The sequence below is a fragment of the Esox lucius genome, chromosome 21 (genome assembly GCF_011004845.1).
Source record: "Esox lucius isolate fEsoLuc1 chromosome 21, fEsoLuc1.pri, whole genome shotgun sequence".
NCBI lineage: Eukaryota > Metazoa > Chordata > Actinopteri > Esociformes > Esocidae > Esox > Esox lucius.
In genome coordinates, this window is record NC_047589.1 from 13,908,883 (window position 1) to 13,927,076 (window position 18,194).

Consider the following 18,194-nt stretch of genomic DNA (forward strand, 5'->3'; position numbering starts at 1 on the left):
CTTGTATACCTACAGTGGCCTAAGTAAGGGTTTGACACGTTACCTCAAGGCACCATTTCAATAACATGGACGCCTTCTGCTTGTTAGCTAGTCTTGGGACAAATTAAAGAAACGTGTGAGTTAACAACACTAGGATGTGGCCTTAGCCTAGACACTAGCACCACGGCACGACTTACATATTCTTATTGAACCAGTTGACTCTGCGCCGGGTGATGTATTCTGGCTCCTGAAGAGACCAAAGAGCTCTTTATATTTTGAAGCTTAATTGAATCTTAATGAATCTGTTGGCTTCATATTGCTTAGAGTAACACCACTCAGCAAGCTGCTGTCTGCCGGTCAGTTGGTCAATCGTGAGTCACATGATGAGTTACAAAAACACTTCCAGCCGGATACCACAGGTTACCATATCCTCTCAGACATACTTGGTTGTAGAGTCACTGAAGTTGGACACAAAGACATAGGCTGAGCTACTTCCTGTGTGGTCAAAAGTAGCATGCTTTGAAGCAAACAGGGAACCATTTGGGACGGAGTGGTAGGCTATAGGTTTCAGCATGACAACCCAACCCCTGTTGTGTTGTGGAAGTCGAGCGTCAGCTCTGCGATCCCCTTCAAACATCCTCCTCTTATGACCATTTCCTGTCCAGAGCCCACGGCCAACCCGGCACCAACGGTCTTTTGCACTAAAGCCCCGGAGGACGAGACTTGGCAGACAGAGTAGAGACTGTTTGTGGGTTGATGAGATAGACTGGCCTATTGTTTTGTTTGGACCAATATCTCCTGTCTGTGTAGTAACAAGATGATTCTCGAATCCCCACTTCAATTGGTTCACTCTAATTTATCAGTTTATCTAACTCCCTCCCCACCTCGTTTCAGTCTTTCTCTCTATATATCTCTATTTAAGTCCCTGTAAGCACCTGAGAGGAAGCAGCTGGAGGTTGTGATTACACTTCTTCTCCCAGCCAGCGTTTTCTATTACGTATCTCGGTTTTGTTTTCTTGCTAATCACAATGTCTATTAGTATTTTTAAAGTTTCCCATTATCCTCAGTGCCCCTTGTTACTCCCCAAAATCAACCCGTGGACAGGAGAGAATGAGTAACCAGTATGCTGTTCATCACACCAAAACACACATCTTCTGTCCACCCCATGAAAGCTTTGTCTTTGTGTCTCTTGCAGGGTGTGTTTTCAGCCTGCGTCTCCATGTAAATATAATGACTAATTCCCAGACACAGCTCATCAATATGGAGGATAGGACAGGGGCTTTTGCTCGCGTGGATGAGCAGAGGGATGAATAATGTTAGCAGAGCATCGGTAACCCCCCCCTCCCCTCTCCCTTCTTTTGGCGTGCCCATGTTTACGGGAGGGAGAATAGGAGCTGGGCTTCCCATCAGTCACAACGCAGAGGCCGCTCGGCGCACCTCGGCGTCAGCCACTCCTGCCCGCCGGATTTATTAAAAGCCAGAAAGTGATCACTGATATGTCTGCGGAAACACACACCCTCACGCGCGTTGCGAGTCGCAGATAAACATGAGCGCCACGCCCATACGTCACGAAGCACCAGGCGTCCGTTCGGGTTCATCCATCTGCCTGGCATCGTCATGACCCGTCTGGAACCACTCCTCCTTCGGTCTGAATGGAGAGCTCTCTTTAAAACGGGTTAACAGGAAGGCCACTGTTTACAGCCAGATTGTCTCATGGAATTCCCCCAGTGCGGGGAATTTGGACAGTCGGCGCTCTGTTTATCCACCGGCAGCCACCGTACAGAACTCTTCATACTGGACAGGAGACGTGGTTGTGTATCAGTGCGGATAGGTCAGTGTCCTTGAGCTCTCACGTGTTTGAGGCAGGTTATGTCAGGTGGTTAAGGCCTAGCTGGAGCCGGGTCAGTCAGGGCAGGGCGGTCACTAGTAGTGACTGGGTCTGAAGCAGATAGAGAGGGAATGAGAGATCTGTGCCTATCGACTGCACCCAGAGAGTGTTGATGCTCTCTTTCGATTTCTACCACAAAAAGCTAATGGTCTCTCTGTCAGTGGTAATGACCCCCCCCCAACACACACACACACACACACTCTCTCTCTCTCTCTCTCTCTCTCTCTCTCCAAGTATTGCTGTACAGGACAGAATCTCTAGTGAGTGGTGCAGAACTTGTAGTGTGTAATGGACAACATGAGGCTGTCAATACGTCAATACATGACGTCAGAGGATACTTGCTGGATCAGCCATTCGCCTCTGTTGTTTTCATCAACACATGTCAGGGAAAGGAGAGACATAGAGACCATTCACACTAGTGGAACACACGGTTTCATTCGTCCTTCTAAAATGGGCAGATGTATGTGTGTGTGTCCATGTATTCAGGTCTAACACATTCGGAGGGCAGCGTGGCGATCAAAGGCGTTGTCCGGGAACGGCTTTGTCAACCTCGTCTTCACTCTCTCCTGCTCTCTTCACCCGCTCATTGTTTAACAAGACAGATTTCCAAACCCATGAAGGGTTTAAGTGCTGGTTGTCCAGGTCATTTAGCTGTAGTGTAATGGTCTGAGCTGCTTGGTTGACCGCTCTAGTGACCAGAGCCAGAGGATGGAGCTAGTGCTGGGGGGGATAAACCCTGCTTGATATCCCAGTGAGGGGTCAGAAGGCTCGGGGCTGAGCGGTGGGGGGTGTGGGGGCTATGGTAAGGGTGACAGAAGGGCCCTTTGTTGATGAAAATGTATGGAGGTTAACCATTTCTTCCTGCTCTGCCCAATAACAAGTGACTAATGTCACATGACAACAGCAGCCTGAAGCATTTTTTGGGGGGGGTGGGGTTTGTAACCAGGAAGTGAGGTCATCAGAGGGTCGTCCATCACAACTGGCATTTTAGAACTTAAGTAATTTGTTAGATCTCCTTAAAAAGTTGGTCCAAGCATATCTTTTTTTCCCCCAGATCTAAAAAAAACAGCCAAATATGCAGTTTGTGTTGGTGTCAGAATCTATAAACGTATGCTGTCAACATTAGTTCTTGTTGTTGTGGTTTCACAGGTGTGCTGATCTTCTAATTCTGTCTTACAGGTTGCAAGGCTTGTAAAATTCAAATTTAGCCAACTAACAAAAAGTCACCTCTGCTGTTTGTTGTTTCAATGTTTCCTCCTGTCTCAGTGTGTGTGTTGTATGCATGCATGGGTGTTTGTGTGTGTGTGAGCAGACTTTGTGTGCTGGTTATGACCTGGCCCTGAGGCTCTGCTCAGCGAGGCATCTGTCAGGCCGTCTGACTAGAGCTCTGCCACCGCACCAAGGCCTGACCTTTAACTGGAGACCAGAAAACTACAGCCAACAGACAGTCAATCAGCCAGTCAGTCAGACGAACAGGCAGACAGGGGCTTACATGGAATACTATTACTACTGCTGTCATGACACTGGCAGCTTTTTTCATCTTGTCATTCTGTCTGTCTTTCTTTCTTTCACTTTCAGTACATCTGCCTCTATCACTGATGTCTCTCTTTCTTTTCTCTTTTCGTTTCCTATAACTGACAATGTTTTCTATAACTGACTAATATAAGTTTCCTATAACTGACTCGGTTTTGTCCCACTGACTCTGTTTTGTCCCACTGACTCTGTTTTGTCTCGCTGACTCTGTTTTGTCTCGCTGACTCTGTTTTGTCTCGCTGACTCTGTTTTGTCTCGCTGACTCTGTTTTGTCTCGCTGACTCTGTTTTATTTGATTTTGTGTTCCTACTCTCTTTCTCTTCTTTTTCCGTTCTTACGGTCACCTCCCTCGCTCGCTCCATCCCTCCTTCTCTCTCTCTGCCTCTGTCTCTTCTCTCTCTGTCGCTATCTCCCTCCCTCCAATCCCTCGCTGCTAGCAGGACAGGGAGCCACAGACTCTGACTGTTTGTGACACTCCCTCCCTCAGGCAGCTCCGGGCACAGATGATCATTGTATCTGACAGGCCAGCTTTGTCTTTTTAAGTCATTAGCAGTTTCTCGGTGGATTCTCCCCTCCTCCCCGTCCTTGCGCCCCCTGTCGCTTAGCTGCCTCCTCCCCCACCGTCCCCTCTCCTCGTTTTTTATCTCTCTGTCCCCTCTTTACCCTCCATCTGTGGCCAGCACCACAGGGGGAGAGGAGGATAAACGCAGAGGTGGTGGGAGGAGCTCAGCTCCGTGATATGGAAGTGATTTCAGATGTCACTGCATTAAGAAAATGACAGTGGGGTGTGTGTGCGCTTTTGTTTGTGCGTAAAGTGTGTGCGCGGGCGCGCACATTCATCTGCATGCTTTTGTCTGCGCCTTTCCCCGAGATTTCCCTCGATCTGGCAGGTCTGCGAAGTGTGTGACTGCTCTGCTGACTGGAACAGTCCATCACTGCACTGCCTACTGTTACCGTGTCACCTCTGAACCTGTTGTGCTACATTACCACGAGGTAATCCACTTGACGGCTGTTGTTGTGGTAAAGGGGCATAACGATTATAAAGGTGTGTTTGTGTGTTTACATCTGGACCTACTCTTTGTCGCAAGGGAAGAGTAGTATCACGCGGCTTGCCAAGTGTAGAACATAAATGGCGTCTTACCCTTACCCCCTGGCCTGTTGTCGTCCCACCCTCCGCTACGCCGAAACCGCCCCCCCCAACAAGGACGAGCGGCCTTGGAATGTTCAATCACCTGCTCCTGGAATGCGACAGCTGAGTGCTACCAAGGCCGAGTCGTACCGAAATAGTTCACAGAACGGACTACGGAGCGAACGCTTTGTTTTTGCCGTCCCGTAGTTGCTGTTAGCCAGCTAGGCTATTTACAGTTTGCGCGCGGGGTGGGGGAGGTGGGGTTTGCAGTGATAGGAGCTGCAGTGCACAACTCACTGCTCCATGTGTACTGTGGGGGTTCGGACAACCGATGCCACAACACTTCATGCCTGGAAAGCCCTGGAAGCTGCTTCAGTAGTAACCCGCCTCCTCCTCGTCCCTCCCTCAGTCGCACTGGAAAGAGTTCTGGACGGGGGGTAAAAGTCAAGAAAAACTGTAAAAATAAATAAATAAATGCATCCAAATGAAATTGAACATCTCTGATCATTCACTGGCCCCTATCTCTCTTCGGTTGTGTCAAGGCAGTCAACAACTGAAAAACTCCCTGTCACCCCATAAAGGGGAAGTGGCTTGAAGGAGCAGTAACCACTTTTGGCCTCAAAGACGGAAAAGATAGCTAGGTCGTTCATTTTCTTTTTTTTTTCAATGGAAGCCAATGAATTAAGCAGACCAGACCCAGCTGTTATCAGTTTGAGGTCTACAGAAGACCCAGCATATTAACCTGATCACAACAGCCTATTTTTATTATGGTAGATGACCTGAGACAACTATATTTACTGAGTCTATCGACATTATAGATCTTTAACCATTCCCGCTGTGTCTTTGGAGCCGTAAATGTGTTACAGTCAAACAGGTCCTCTGAGAGAGGAAGAGATTATGTTTATCCAGGTGTGACAACCAAGCCTGTCCTGTGCTATCACAATATTTGCATTCCGGGTTTACCACTGGTGTTGTTGTTGAGGTGTGTTTCTTAAAAAAAAATTGGGAGGGGACTGGGTGGCAATCAGGTGTTACACTGACTGACTAATCAATACAGCACAGTGTGGTATGGAAGGCAGAGTAAAAACCAGAAATAGAGAGGTGGTGAGGGAAGTGAAGCAGACCGGGGAGAGAGAGAGACTGGTGGAGCGTGTGGGCAGGTACCGGACCTCCTAGAGGCTTTGGCAGATGTTTCCTCTCATCTACATCTCACCCCCGTCTTGGCTTAATATACACAGCTGAAAAAGACAGCTAGGCCCCATCCACCACAACCGTTAAAACAATTGAACGACGATGTCAGGTCTCATTCTGGGCCTAGCGCTTTTGACCAGGCCTGTTTATGTTCAGGTGTGAAATGCTGCTAAGTGACTAGGTCGGCTGTAGGGGTGTAGTGTGTGTAGGTGTCTGGGTGTGTGTTCTGTGTGGGGATGTTTGGTATGTGTGTGTTAGTGTGTGTGAGAGAGTGAGTAAGGGTGCATACGTCTGTGTTTGTTTGGGTGTGGGTATAGTGTGAGTGTGCATGGGTGGGTGGGTGTGTAGGTGTCTGGGTGTTTGTTTGCCAGCATATGACTGCCCACTTCCTGAACTGTGTCCTTGTTATTACTGACATGGCGAGGTTATGTGGCTCTGTGTGCTGAATCTACAGCTGATAGAGATGGAGGTCTTTTTACTTACAGAGTACCTGATGATTCTGTCGTGATCTCTAAATTTAACCAATGGTGATATGGATCCGGAAGCTTCTGCACATGCGAGGATCATGCTCTATTCACGTGTTTGCTATCTCACCCTTAGTTTTCATTACATATCTGCTTGATGTTTCTCATTTTACCCTGGATATAATGGTCAACATGTAGCCCACATCCCTGCCTCCGATCAATTTCCAGAAGCTACATGCCAAAAACAAATTTAAAAAGAAACACTACCACTACAAAGCTATGTAGCTATTAAATATAAGCATGACACAAACAGGTTGGTCTACTTAGGCAGCATATCAAAAATATGTGCAACACACAGACAGGCAGTCTAAATATCAACCTTTTCACCTTTTAAATATTAGATAAGGCTGACAGACTGGGCCATGCAAAACGAACTTGTGAACTGTCAAACCCTCGATACTGGGGTTACTGAGTCACTGCCCATAGTAACTGCCATGAGGTACAACACTGGCAAATTAAAACTGAAACAGAAAATGTTGTAACATACATTCTTAATTAGCCTAGAAAATGTGTTATTATATACTCTTTTTGAATAGCCACTGGGTTGCTATATCTGCTGTTTAATGGCGGAGACATAGGCTATCATCTCAATCAAATTGTGAGTGACAGGTGTAACTAACTCCAGGGACTGGGGAGGCTCGGATACGTGAGAAAAGGGAGGAGGAGCATTACTATGAAATGCACAGACGTTTCAGGATCTAAAGCAGCCCTGCAGACTCCGCTGGCTAAAACTTGGCTAGCTAAAAGTCATACTTCCATTTTGTCACTTCCGTTTCGTCATTTCTGTTTCAGTCTTATGTAGAAACCTTGCAGATGACACGGGTAAAAACATTATTAAACTTTAGATGATTTATAGATTAAGTCAGCATTCAAATACATACAGATTTCTCTATCTGTTACATAGCTAGCTAGTGTAGTAACATTGTTTGCAAGTTACTGTGTCAGGTCACTTGTAAATCTGGCCACTATTTCAGGTTTGTTACTGCTATATACAGTAGCTACATGTTATTTATAACGTATGTTAGCTTTCAGCAAAATTACTGCAGTAGTGATTTTACACTTAAAAAAGCTGTACAGCATTGATGTACCAAAAAGACTCTATACACAATGCTAGTAATCATAGGATTGTCACTGGGGAACTATTAAAGGCATCTTTAATTGAGGCCTTAGTTATTCTGAAAAAAATCCTGATGTTTGTGAATTAAACTGTCAAAGTGTCTTTTTAGAATGTATAAACCTATTTCAAGAGTCTTCATGGACAACTCCAGCATGCTCATAGTCTATAGACTCTAAATGAGTTACTACAGATATTAACCAGTTTATTACAAACAAACATGATAGGTAGTGCATAACTTATTTTTACTAAGTTTGATCCACATTATGTTCAGTTCACCAGCTTGTAACTTGCAAATCCTTGAGGGATGTGGTGAGCACTCAGGAGTTTAGACAGGTGGCCCACTTTGGCTAGCTGGAGAGTAATTATTTTCTAAATAGTTAGAAAACGAATTCAGTTTTCTGTTACTATACTGTTATGTATTAATACATGTATTTGACAATTTAAATGTAGGTATAAATGTAAAAGTATATTCCCTTACCAAACTTGTGTTCAGAGCGTCAGAGCTACCGCGTTATAACACGTTAGATCACGGCTGATTGATATATGACACTAATCTGTCTGCTGGTAGCGTTTCACCTGATCGGTCCACGTATTATGTTGTGTTGGGTAGTATTGTAAATATAAGCATTCACATTCTAATCATTCTCCCTCTGTTCTTGATTCAGGTGTGGTGAACCTCTATAAGATGTCCAGGGCTGTGAGGGAGGGAAAATGTGTCCCATTTGAGATTTTAATTTGCAGAGAGTGCTTTTTTAAAGACTGTGTGGGATATTCCAGTAACGGGAAGCGTGGGGTTCTCCGGGGATATTTTAAGGACCCCTGATTTCCTGGACAGTGCCCAGAATGTCAATTTAAGGGCAAGAGAATGGACTGTGTATTAGGCTTTTTTATTGTTTATTTATACAAGTTGTCTCATTGAGATACAATCTCTTGTTAATTCACATTACATTTTATGAGTTGATTTGGTGTTGAACTTGAATGCTTGGGAAACTGTTTGTCTGATCATTTTTGCATATCTATGCAAATAATATAATCATTGTCGATGTACAACAAAAATTGGTATGGCCTTTTTTGGCCATACCAATGTCCAAAACACCAACTCTAAGAGTTTAGGATGGTATAAACAAAGTTGTTTTGATGTCTACCTTAACCAACAGTTTTTGAGAGATACTGTTGATAAGCTAATACTAGTAATGTACATGTAATATTCCTTGTCAATAACACTACAGAATGTTTAGTTGGGATAGCCATAACATGGGAAGCAGTTTGTTTTATGTCTGTCTGAAGTGATTCTATAGATATTGTTAGTGGGTTGAATAATACTATTTACTTATGCTAATGTATTCTAAATCATATTGTTATGAACGTTCTGTTTTTAATAGTATCATACATAAGTAGGGCTGTAAGATTTGGATAAAATACTGAATCGCGATTTATTCGACAAATATTGCAATTACGGTTGATTTGAGATTTTCAAATATGCGTGTAAATAGCGTAGATATTCTCACTTAAAATAATAGAGATTATAGCCTACATAGCGTAATATTAAACTCAATGAAAATAATAAAACGTTTAACTACTAATGTAATGCAATGGCCTTTGCTACGTGTACTTGTTTGGGACAATATGGTGCCACTCGCTAACTTGAAGCAGACGTCTTCGCTATCAATTTCAGTGTTAACTCAAACTAACATTAAAAATCCGTCAAGCATTAAAACAAAATTAGTCCATGGATTTAAGTAATCTACAAAAAAACTTACAGCAACTGCAAGAAAAACTTACTGACGTATGATGCGTACCCGTGAATCGCGTGAGGCGCATCTCATTCACTTTTTTTGGAGCTGAAAATTTGCTTAAATTGGCGATTTAGAAATTGCACGTATCGGAATTCTTATATAAGATATAATGGTTTTAACAAGCTAGTTTTAGCAAGAGGTAGATGTAGGGGGAATTATGAAACGGAAGTAAACAACGATGGAATTGTCCAAACGGTATTAAGGTTACTCAAGTGACAGCAGTTATAACGAGTCAGGAAATGACGAAACGGAACTATGACTTTTTGCCAGCCGAGTCTGCGGGGCTGCAGCTGGATGATATTGAAAGCGTCAAAGATACCGTAAAGTAATAGGCCAGAGAAAAGTTATACTTGCAGGCCCAGTCTTTTACATCCAATACTAGGCATGCCTTTTAACAGCTTAATGTAAGCCACAGCACACACACGTTTTACTGTCTGCATTGCTCAACCATGCACACACATTGTCCCGACCGTAAAGCATGATTTAAACACTAGCACTTACCGTAAGCGATATATGAAGTCGGTCTGACGGGCCCATTTGTCCGGAATTGTCCTAGAAGAACACACACAGGCAGCTCACACACACACAGGCAGCTCACACACTCTCTCACACACACACACACACACACACACACACACACACACACACACACACACACACACACACACACACACACACACACACAGCTCTTTCCCGTCTCTCATGAGGTGGGAGGCAGCTTATGAAGTTTAGCTGTTATTGCTGCGGACATGGTTGTCTCACGTCTAACGTAAATAGGCAAGTGCGCGAGAGTGTAAACATCGTGGCAGTCGGGAGCATTTGTGAGGAACGTGTCCGAGCTCTGCGATGTGGGCTAGTCCCGATAATATCCTGAGCACCAGTCTACCTGGCCTTATTTAGAAGAGCTCTGTTGAGCTAGCGGTAGCCACTACTAGCCGAGGACAAAGACTGTCCATGTGAGGCAGTGTCTTAACGTTCATTAGCAGCGTGGCATGAGAGAGGATTTGTGTCAACATGCTAGCACATTCTATGACTTTCCCGTTGTGATAGGGAGGGAATTATGTAATTGCAGGTATTTAACCTTAAACACTTTATCACATATTTGTTTGATGTTCTGTAAAGTTATGTCTTTCTAACATACACATAAGGAATGTTTCTGTTTTGAGAGGCCTTGGTTTTTTAGCCACTCTATTGAGTAGCTCTGCGGAATTATTTGAAGTCATTCATTTCCCAGAGTTATTGTGAAGCCTTTCTTCTCATCCTCCATCTGTGACACTTCAGTCACACAGATCTAAAGCAATTTACTCAATTAGCCTCTGTAGCCCACGTAGCTGTAGAGCCCTCCACACTCTACTTTACCTGAAGAGATAGGCTACTGTAAGAGGGGGATATGACCTGTGAAGAGACTCATTAGCTTCTATGCTAAACCTGACTAGACCCATTAAGACTACAAGAGCCTTTTTGTATCCTGACTTCTCACACAATGAATATCAAAGCCCTGACTTGAACGATTCACTTGTTTAACTTAAACGATTCACCTCTTTGATTTGAATTACTCACTTTGTGATTTAGCCATAGACCCTTGGTGTTCCTGTAGCTGTAATGGCAACATGGTGGTTCTGCTTTTCAGGGCTAATATTAAAGTTCCATGATTCAGACTTGCATGATTATTTCTGTGTGATGTTGTGTAGTCAGGAAATAACGACAGGATATCTGCACTTCTCTATCTCTGGCCTATCTCAGTTGAGAGCTCTGGTATGGCTGAGGTTCTACCTGTGGTGTTGGTGTCTGGGTGAGTAGGCTAAGTGGTCTCCTGAGAGCCTAGTGCCCTCTACAGCCGGCAGAAGGCTTATGCACTGGTCTATCACAGAGATTTTAGAGGTTCATTGTCTGTATATGTGCTGATCATACAGGGCAATATCCTTAATTACTGGAACCAAATAAAGGGGATGTTCCCCCATTTTTACATATGGCCTTTTTTTTTTACCCTTTCTGTGGCTGTAGGAAACAACATTCTCTGGTCAGTTGAGTCAGATTAGCATGGCCCTTGCAATAGATAATCATGTTGCGTTATAAAAATGTGTCCTAGTATGGAATAGTATGGAATATTACTGTTCATGACAAATACAAAAATAGGCAAACATGGATTTATGGGGAAGTGGAATAAAAATAAAAATATATTTAGTGATGAGTCATTATCCAGAGTATGATTATGATGTAGTATGTACGTTTTATAAAACGCTTAGAAACGTTTACACTGGCAGGTGATGACTTTTTTCTGATATAAAACCAGGGGATCAACTTCAAGGACAGAAAGATTGAAAACAAGACCATTGCAACACTTCCCAGTTTCATTTCCTCAGCTGTTAGGGCGAACACAAGAAAGACGGAAACCTTATTATTAGACCTTATTGGTTAGACCTTTTGTTTTCAAACCACAGCGTTTAAACAACATTTTGTTTTCTGACCCTCACTGTTTAGATGACCTTCCCGACGAGGCTTTGTGTGGAGTGTGTATTATTGTTTTAAATAATAGGAGCATTGCCATAGCTAAGTACAGAGACTCTCATCCTGAGCCTGCATACTTGAGGTTTTAAATGGCGTGGCTTTGTTTTAGTTTGGTTGGGTTTTGTCGTGGGCTCCGTGAGGAAAGCAAAGTACCTCTCTCCACAGCAGACTCTGTGACGGCGCTGGTCTGCTCTCCTCACAGGCAGATGCCTGTGGTATTTCCACCGTCCACTGGCTGCTTGGCAGTACTGTTCTGGGAGGTTCTGTGCTGCGTGGCCTGTGTGAGATAAGTGGTTTATCTCTGTGTGTGCGTGTGCGTGCGTGCACGTGCGAGTGCAAGCGCATGCGTGATTCTGGTTTAAAACAACATCTTTAAGTTTGGACATTTTGGCCAATCCTCACTTTGACCAGAATCTTTATCTGACACCTTGGGGTTAAGTTTAGTGTTTGGTTTAGAATTATTGTTGGTGTTAGGTTAATTAGAGTGAAGGTTCATTTCAGACATTAAGGGTTTTGAGTTAGGGATACTGTGGGGAGAACAAGTATTTGATACACTGCCGATTTTGCAGGTTTTCCTACTTACAAAGCACTTACAAAAATCCTGAAAATCACATTGTATGATTTTTAAATAATTAATTTGCATTTTATTGCATGACATAAGTATTTGATCACCTACCAACCAGTAAGAATTCCATCTCTCACAGACCTGTTAGTTTTTCCTTAAGAAGCCCTCCTGTTCTCCACTCATTACCTGTATTAACTGCACCTGTTTGAACTCGTTACCTGTATAAAAGACACCTGTCCACACACTCAATCAAACAGACTCCAACCTCTCCACAGTGGCCAAGACCAGAGAGCTGTGTAAGGAGTCAAGGACATCAGGGATAAAATTGTAGACGGGCTACAGGACAATTGGATGGGCTACAGGACAATAGGCAAGCAGCTTGGTGAGAAGGCAACAGCTGTTGGTGCAATTATTTCAAAATGGAAGAAGTTCAAGATGACGGTCAATCTCCCTCGGTCTGGGACTCCATGCAAGATCTCACCTCGTGGGGCCTCAATGATCATGTGGAAGGTGAGGGATCAGCCCAGAACTACACGGCAGGACCTAGTCAATGACCTGAAGAGAGCTGGGACCACAGTCTCAAAGTAAACCATTAGTAACACGCTACACTGTCATGGATTAAAATCCTGCAGCGCACACAAGGCCCCCCTGCTCAAGCCAGCGCATGTCCAGGCCCGTCTGAAGTTTGCCAATGACCATCTGGATGATCCAGAGGAGAAATGGGAGAAGGTCATGTGGTCTGATGAGACGAAAATATAGCTTTTTGGTCTAAACTCCACTCGCTGTGTTTGGAGGAAGAAGAAGGATGAGTACAACCCCAAGAACACCATCCCAACCGTGAAGCATGGAGGTGGAAACATCATTCTCTGGGGATGCTTTTCTGCAAAGGGGACAGGACGACTGCACCGTATTGAGGAGAGGATGGATGGGGCCATGTATCGCGAGATCTTGGCCAACAACCTCCTTCCCTCAGTAAGAGCATTGAAGATGGGTCGTGGCTGGGTCTTCCAGCATGACAACGACCCGAAACACACAGCCAGGGCAACTAAGGAGTGGCTCCGTAAGAAGCATCTCAAGGTCCTGGAGTGACCTAGCCAGTCTCCAGACCTGAACCCAATAGAAAATCTTTGGAGGGAGCTGAAAGTCTGTATTGCCCAGCAACAGCCCTGCAACCTGAAGGATCTGGAGAAGGTCTGTATTGAAATCCCTGCTGCAGTGTGTGCAAACCTGGTCAAGAACTACAGGAAACGTATGATCTCTGTAATTGCAAACAAAGGTTTCTGTACCAAATATTAAGTTCTGATGTATCAAATACTTATGTCATGCAATAAAATGCAGATGAATTACTTAAGTCATACTATGGGATTTTCTGGATTTTTGTTTTCGATTCGGTCACTCACAGTTGAAGAGTACCTATGATACAAATTACAGACTTCAACATGCTTTGTAAGTAGGAAAACCTGCAAAATCGGCAGTGTATCAAATACTTGTTCTCCTTACTGTAGGTTCCATTTGGGCTGAAACGGTACTGAGTTTAAGGTTAGGTCATGGTTACAGTTAGGTTAAAAAAAGCAAGGTGTTAAATTGCCGGTTCTCACTTTGATAGTTAAAACAACATACATGCGTTTGTGTGTGAATAAGTGGTGTACCTTAGTGTGAGGAGGGTGTTGCCTAGCAGGATAAATATAGAGGTAGTGTGAAAGCTTCACAATCACAGCTACAGCAGGATGTGACCTCTCCAATCATACACTCAAAGCTACAACAAAGGATCCAGAATGCAACAGAAGGCTTAGTACACACACACACACACACACACACACACACACACACACAGATTTGTTGCTTTAAGACCTACACACTATAGAGTTGTTTTGGTTGGACATTCCATGTACAGATGAACACTCTAGCACAGTGTTGAACCATAGTTTTCTGCATTCACTCCAAAACGTCCTTTACATGGTATTTTCCAATTGGAATGAACTTGACTATTGTATACCAGGACTTATTCACCTGTGTAGGCCGTTTGATTAAATTCACAACGGTTCAACCTCATCCCTTCCTAACATCATCTCGAGAGAGCGTCCTAGACTTGCCCACAGTCATACAGAGGAGAACTGTCATGTCAGAATATTAAGTCTGTTGAAATGATCCTACTATAATAGAGTTACTGGGGTTGGTGATGGGTTCTAGCTAGAGCAGAGGTGGTCTGTTCAGTACGACCTGTGGTCTTAAGTTTTTAGTAAAAAGGAAAAATACAATAAATGTTGGGATGTTAATCATTATTTTCGATACGTCAACTCAAAATTGGCAGGTGTCACAACATGGCTTCGGAGTACCTGATGTACAGATAACTACGGGTCGGGCCGAGCTGGGCTTTAGACTCTGCTTTACAGAAGCAGAGCACACATGAGAAGGAGGGCTTGTTTGGGATGGATCACAATTGCACCCTATTCCCTACATTGCACACAACTAATGGTTCATAGGGATATGATCACAACTCGTGCACTATATTGGGAATGTTTCTGAGAACCAGTTTTGACCATTGTAAATACTGTTGTGTAATCCCAGTTGAGAGTCTAATTAGACTTCTGCTGTTTTGCACCTGAAGTGACTTTCTTTCACACTACCATGTTAGGTGGTCTCTTCACCTTTGGCTCTATTTTCTAAGGAACACCAATGTACAGGTTGAGACAATGTATTTCCGGGCAAGCTGCGAAATGTGTGATTGACTTGATGTGTGGCACTGTTTTTGGCTTCGATCACCCTAGATTTAACTGTGAATAGCATGAAGTTAGTAAAATCTCTGTGGACGTCATTTCCATCTGGTTCTGATTTGGAAGAGAACAGTTAACTGCAAAAATAGTTTTCCTTGCGAGTCCAAGTCAGGAGTGGTAAATGATTCACCTCTCATCCGACAAGTTGCTGTAGACTACCGGTGGGTGTTCACGTCTGTTAGCGTGCTAGTGCTAATGAACACATCTGTCTAAACGCTCAGCGGGTCAGTCGGCCGCAGAGCGGAGAGGCTTCTGTGCTCTCTCTGAGCTACCTGCTCCTTTTAGAAACACTCTACACTCAACGCTAGTCAACTGGACCGTTCGGCCAACACAATTTCAGTCCCCGTTCATTTAACTGTCTTGCACATCTTCATAGCAGCCTATAGGCCATCCCTTTACTCTGAGGTAAAGCTAGCAGACGTGACTCCTGTGTGAAACCAGGTTTTCTAATATGTTTCACCACCAGCACTACCTCTGACTTGTACCCATCCGTCAGTCGGCCTTGTGGTGGCGCCCGGCTGATTCTCGCCAATTGTCGGAAAAACGTCTCAATCCACACCCGATGCTGCTGGTCTTCGTGGTTTTATAGCTACACGTGACTGTGGCCCCAAACAGCCCCCCCACAGGGGGGGCTTTGAAGGATAGCCTCCCGGAGACGTATGAGTCTCGTGATGATAATGTAACCACAGACGCAGAGCTGCACTGACCCTGGGAACACACTCCATATAGCACCCCCCCCCACCCCCTGCGCTGTGAGACGCGGCGTTGTCGGGATCATTTGAATATCAACCAGGTGTAGTTCAGACAGAAAGCTTACCTCCCTGTAATCCTCAGAGCTGCAGAACAATTCCTCTAAATTATCACCGTCCACCGCCACCCTCCAGAAAGACGGAGGAATGGAGGAGAGAGAGAGTGAGAACGAGCGGAGCACCAAATCGGTTTCATGTAAATGGGGGAGATAAGGCTGGGGAGAGTGGTGGGCTGTCTGTGTGGTGGAGAGTCTCGTAGGTGTGTGTAGGTGTTTGCGTGTGTGTATATAGTGTGTGATCTGTGTGTGTAGGTGTGATCTGCGTTACAGCTCTGTTGCTTGAGCTCACTGGTGCCTGGGCGCCTCCCAGAGAAGAATTGATTTGGCCTGGGAGACAGAGCACTGCGAGCTGGGCACAAAATGATGGGGGGGGGTTACCACAGGTGGAGAAATGCATTGGAGGGGTTAGTTAAAGGTTTACAATAAGGGTGTGCAATACCACAACATTTGGGTTCAATCCGATACCAAGTAATACAGGGCCAGAATCGCATATATCAATACCAATAATTTTTATAATTAAAAGCAGCTTAACAACTTTCATGTATGGGAGAGCTTCTTGTAATATCCAGAGCTCTTGGGGAATCACCTATGTAAAATAAAGTAATTATACAGCCTATGACAGATTACATACTTACATATTTCAGTTTTGAGGCATATTTTTTTAATTCCATTAAAATAAGTAATTTAGATTAAGTTTCAATGGGCCAAATATATTATCTGAATGTTTGAATATAGTCTATATTCAATTAGTCCGCTAAAGTAACAGCTAATGATAACCAATTACAGTTAGTAATTAATGTATGTAACATTAATGTAACATTAACCAATGCTGAACATTTAATTTGACTAAAATATTAATTTCTTGCCTTTCTGAAAACACTGCCAGTGTACTCTGTCTCTGTGTCGGGGATTTATCTGAGGTATTTCCCACCCTTCTTCTCTGTTGCAGCTCCGAGTCCTCTTTCTCGTGGGTTTTCATATGTTTAAACAGATTTTTAGTATTGCCACAGTAGTGAATAACCTTCCTACACACATCACAGTTCGCATTGATTTAATTTAAAGCTGTAAGAGATCACACGATGCTGCTCTATCGTTCAGCCATGGCGTTCACGCATGCAATGAATGTAGCCTTATTGGTCTGATTGGTGGTTGGCGCCGGTTTTTAGGGTGCGGTGTTCGTATAGATATGTTGGGATCGATCTGCTCACCCCTAGTTGACAATAAATGGGGATGACTATAGGCTGTTTACAAAGGCTATTAGTCAGCATGAAAGGCAATCATTTCATTAATTCACAACAAATCATATTCATAAGCAGTACCATTTAGCAGAGCGGTCTATTCTGTGTATTATTTTGTCAGAGTGCCAGGCTAGGCTAAGCTAGGCTAGCCCATCCTTCCTCAGCATCGAGGTAATTAGCCCTGTCAGGCAGTAACATATAATCAATCCCGTTTCCTCTTATCTCTTTCAACTGTGCCCACTAACACCGGAGTGGAATGGACCTTGCTAGCTGTCTTCTCCAGAAACTTAATGTGGAGAGGTAGCTTCAGGAAAGCGTTTGTGCGTCTTTGGTTGATAGCGGTAGTAGATAGCTTTTATACAGCTTTTTTACATTTGATAATTTGCCTTATTTGACTGACATTTTGGCATGACTATGTCTAAGTGGAGATGTTTTCCAACGTGATACAGCAACCATCGTCCATGTCTTACACCTCGACTCAGTTCCGCAAAAGCAGCTGATTGTAGCGATGGTTCTTCTCTCCGCAGTGATTGGCTACAGTAACATTGAGAAGGCGCCGGGCTCCGACTCAGACGATGAAGACAAGCTGCACATTGTGGAGGAGGAGGGCAGTTTGGCGGACTGTGACAGCAACGTACCTAGTGAAGATCACAGCGGGGACCACTGGGACGAAGGTGATCGGATTGAGATCTCTCTGTCTCACACAAACACAAATGCACACAGAAATCCGTGGAAACATACAAGCAGATGCATGTGCACACACACAATCACACATGGGAATATATGTGTGTGTACACACAACCGCAAAGGGATGCGTGCATGAAAATTCACACGCAGACACACACACACACACACACAGATCTCTCTGTTTGTCTCCCTCTATTTTCTACATTTGCTAAATGTTGACTCAAGTAAAACAATCCACTAATTCCAGATCCTTGCTGTACATACATACACTGGTACCGTAAATGTGTACATCAACCACACATTAATGCATAGGCTATAGCTCACTTATAATATCCCATTATCTCATATACTCACCTCCCATGGTTCATAATGTACGTCAAATGCTGTGTTTGTTTAAAATTAGTGAATGAAGGGGGTTGTGATTCTGCCTCAACTGGGTTGACGTCAGTTAGGAATC

The 18,194-nt window shown here is 44.0% G+C and overlaps 1 protein-coding gene across 2 annotated transcripts in view; it reads left to right on the forward strand.

Annotated features, from left to right (window-relative positions):
• Nucleotides 1-18,194, forward strand: part of zeb1b (zinc finger E-box binding homeobox 1b) — a 55,780-nt gene that overhangs the window by 20,821 nt on the left and 16,765 nt on the right. For both annotated transcript variants that reach the window (XM_010885585.4, XM_020041863.2), the window contains exon 2: nucleotides 17,578-17,724. In XM_010885585.4, the coding sequence (XP_010883887.1) occupies nucleotides 17,578-17,724 (147 nt within the window). The remainder of the gene's footprint in view (nucleotides 1-17,577; nucleotides 17,725-18,194) is intronic.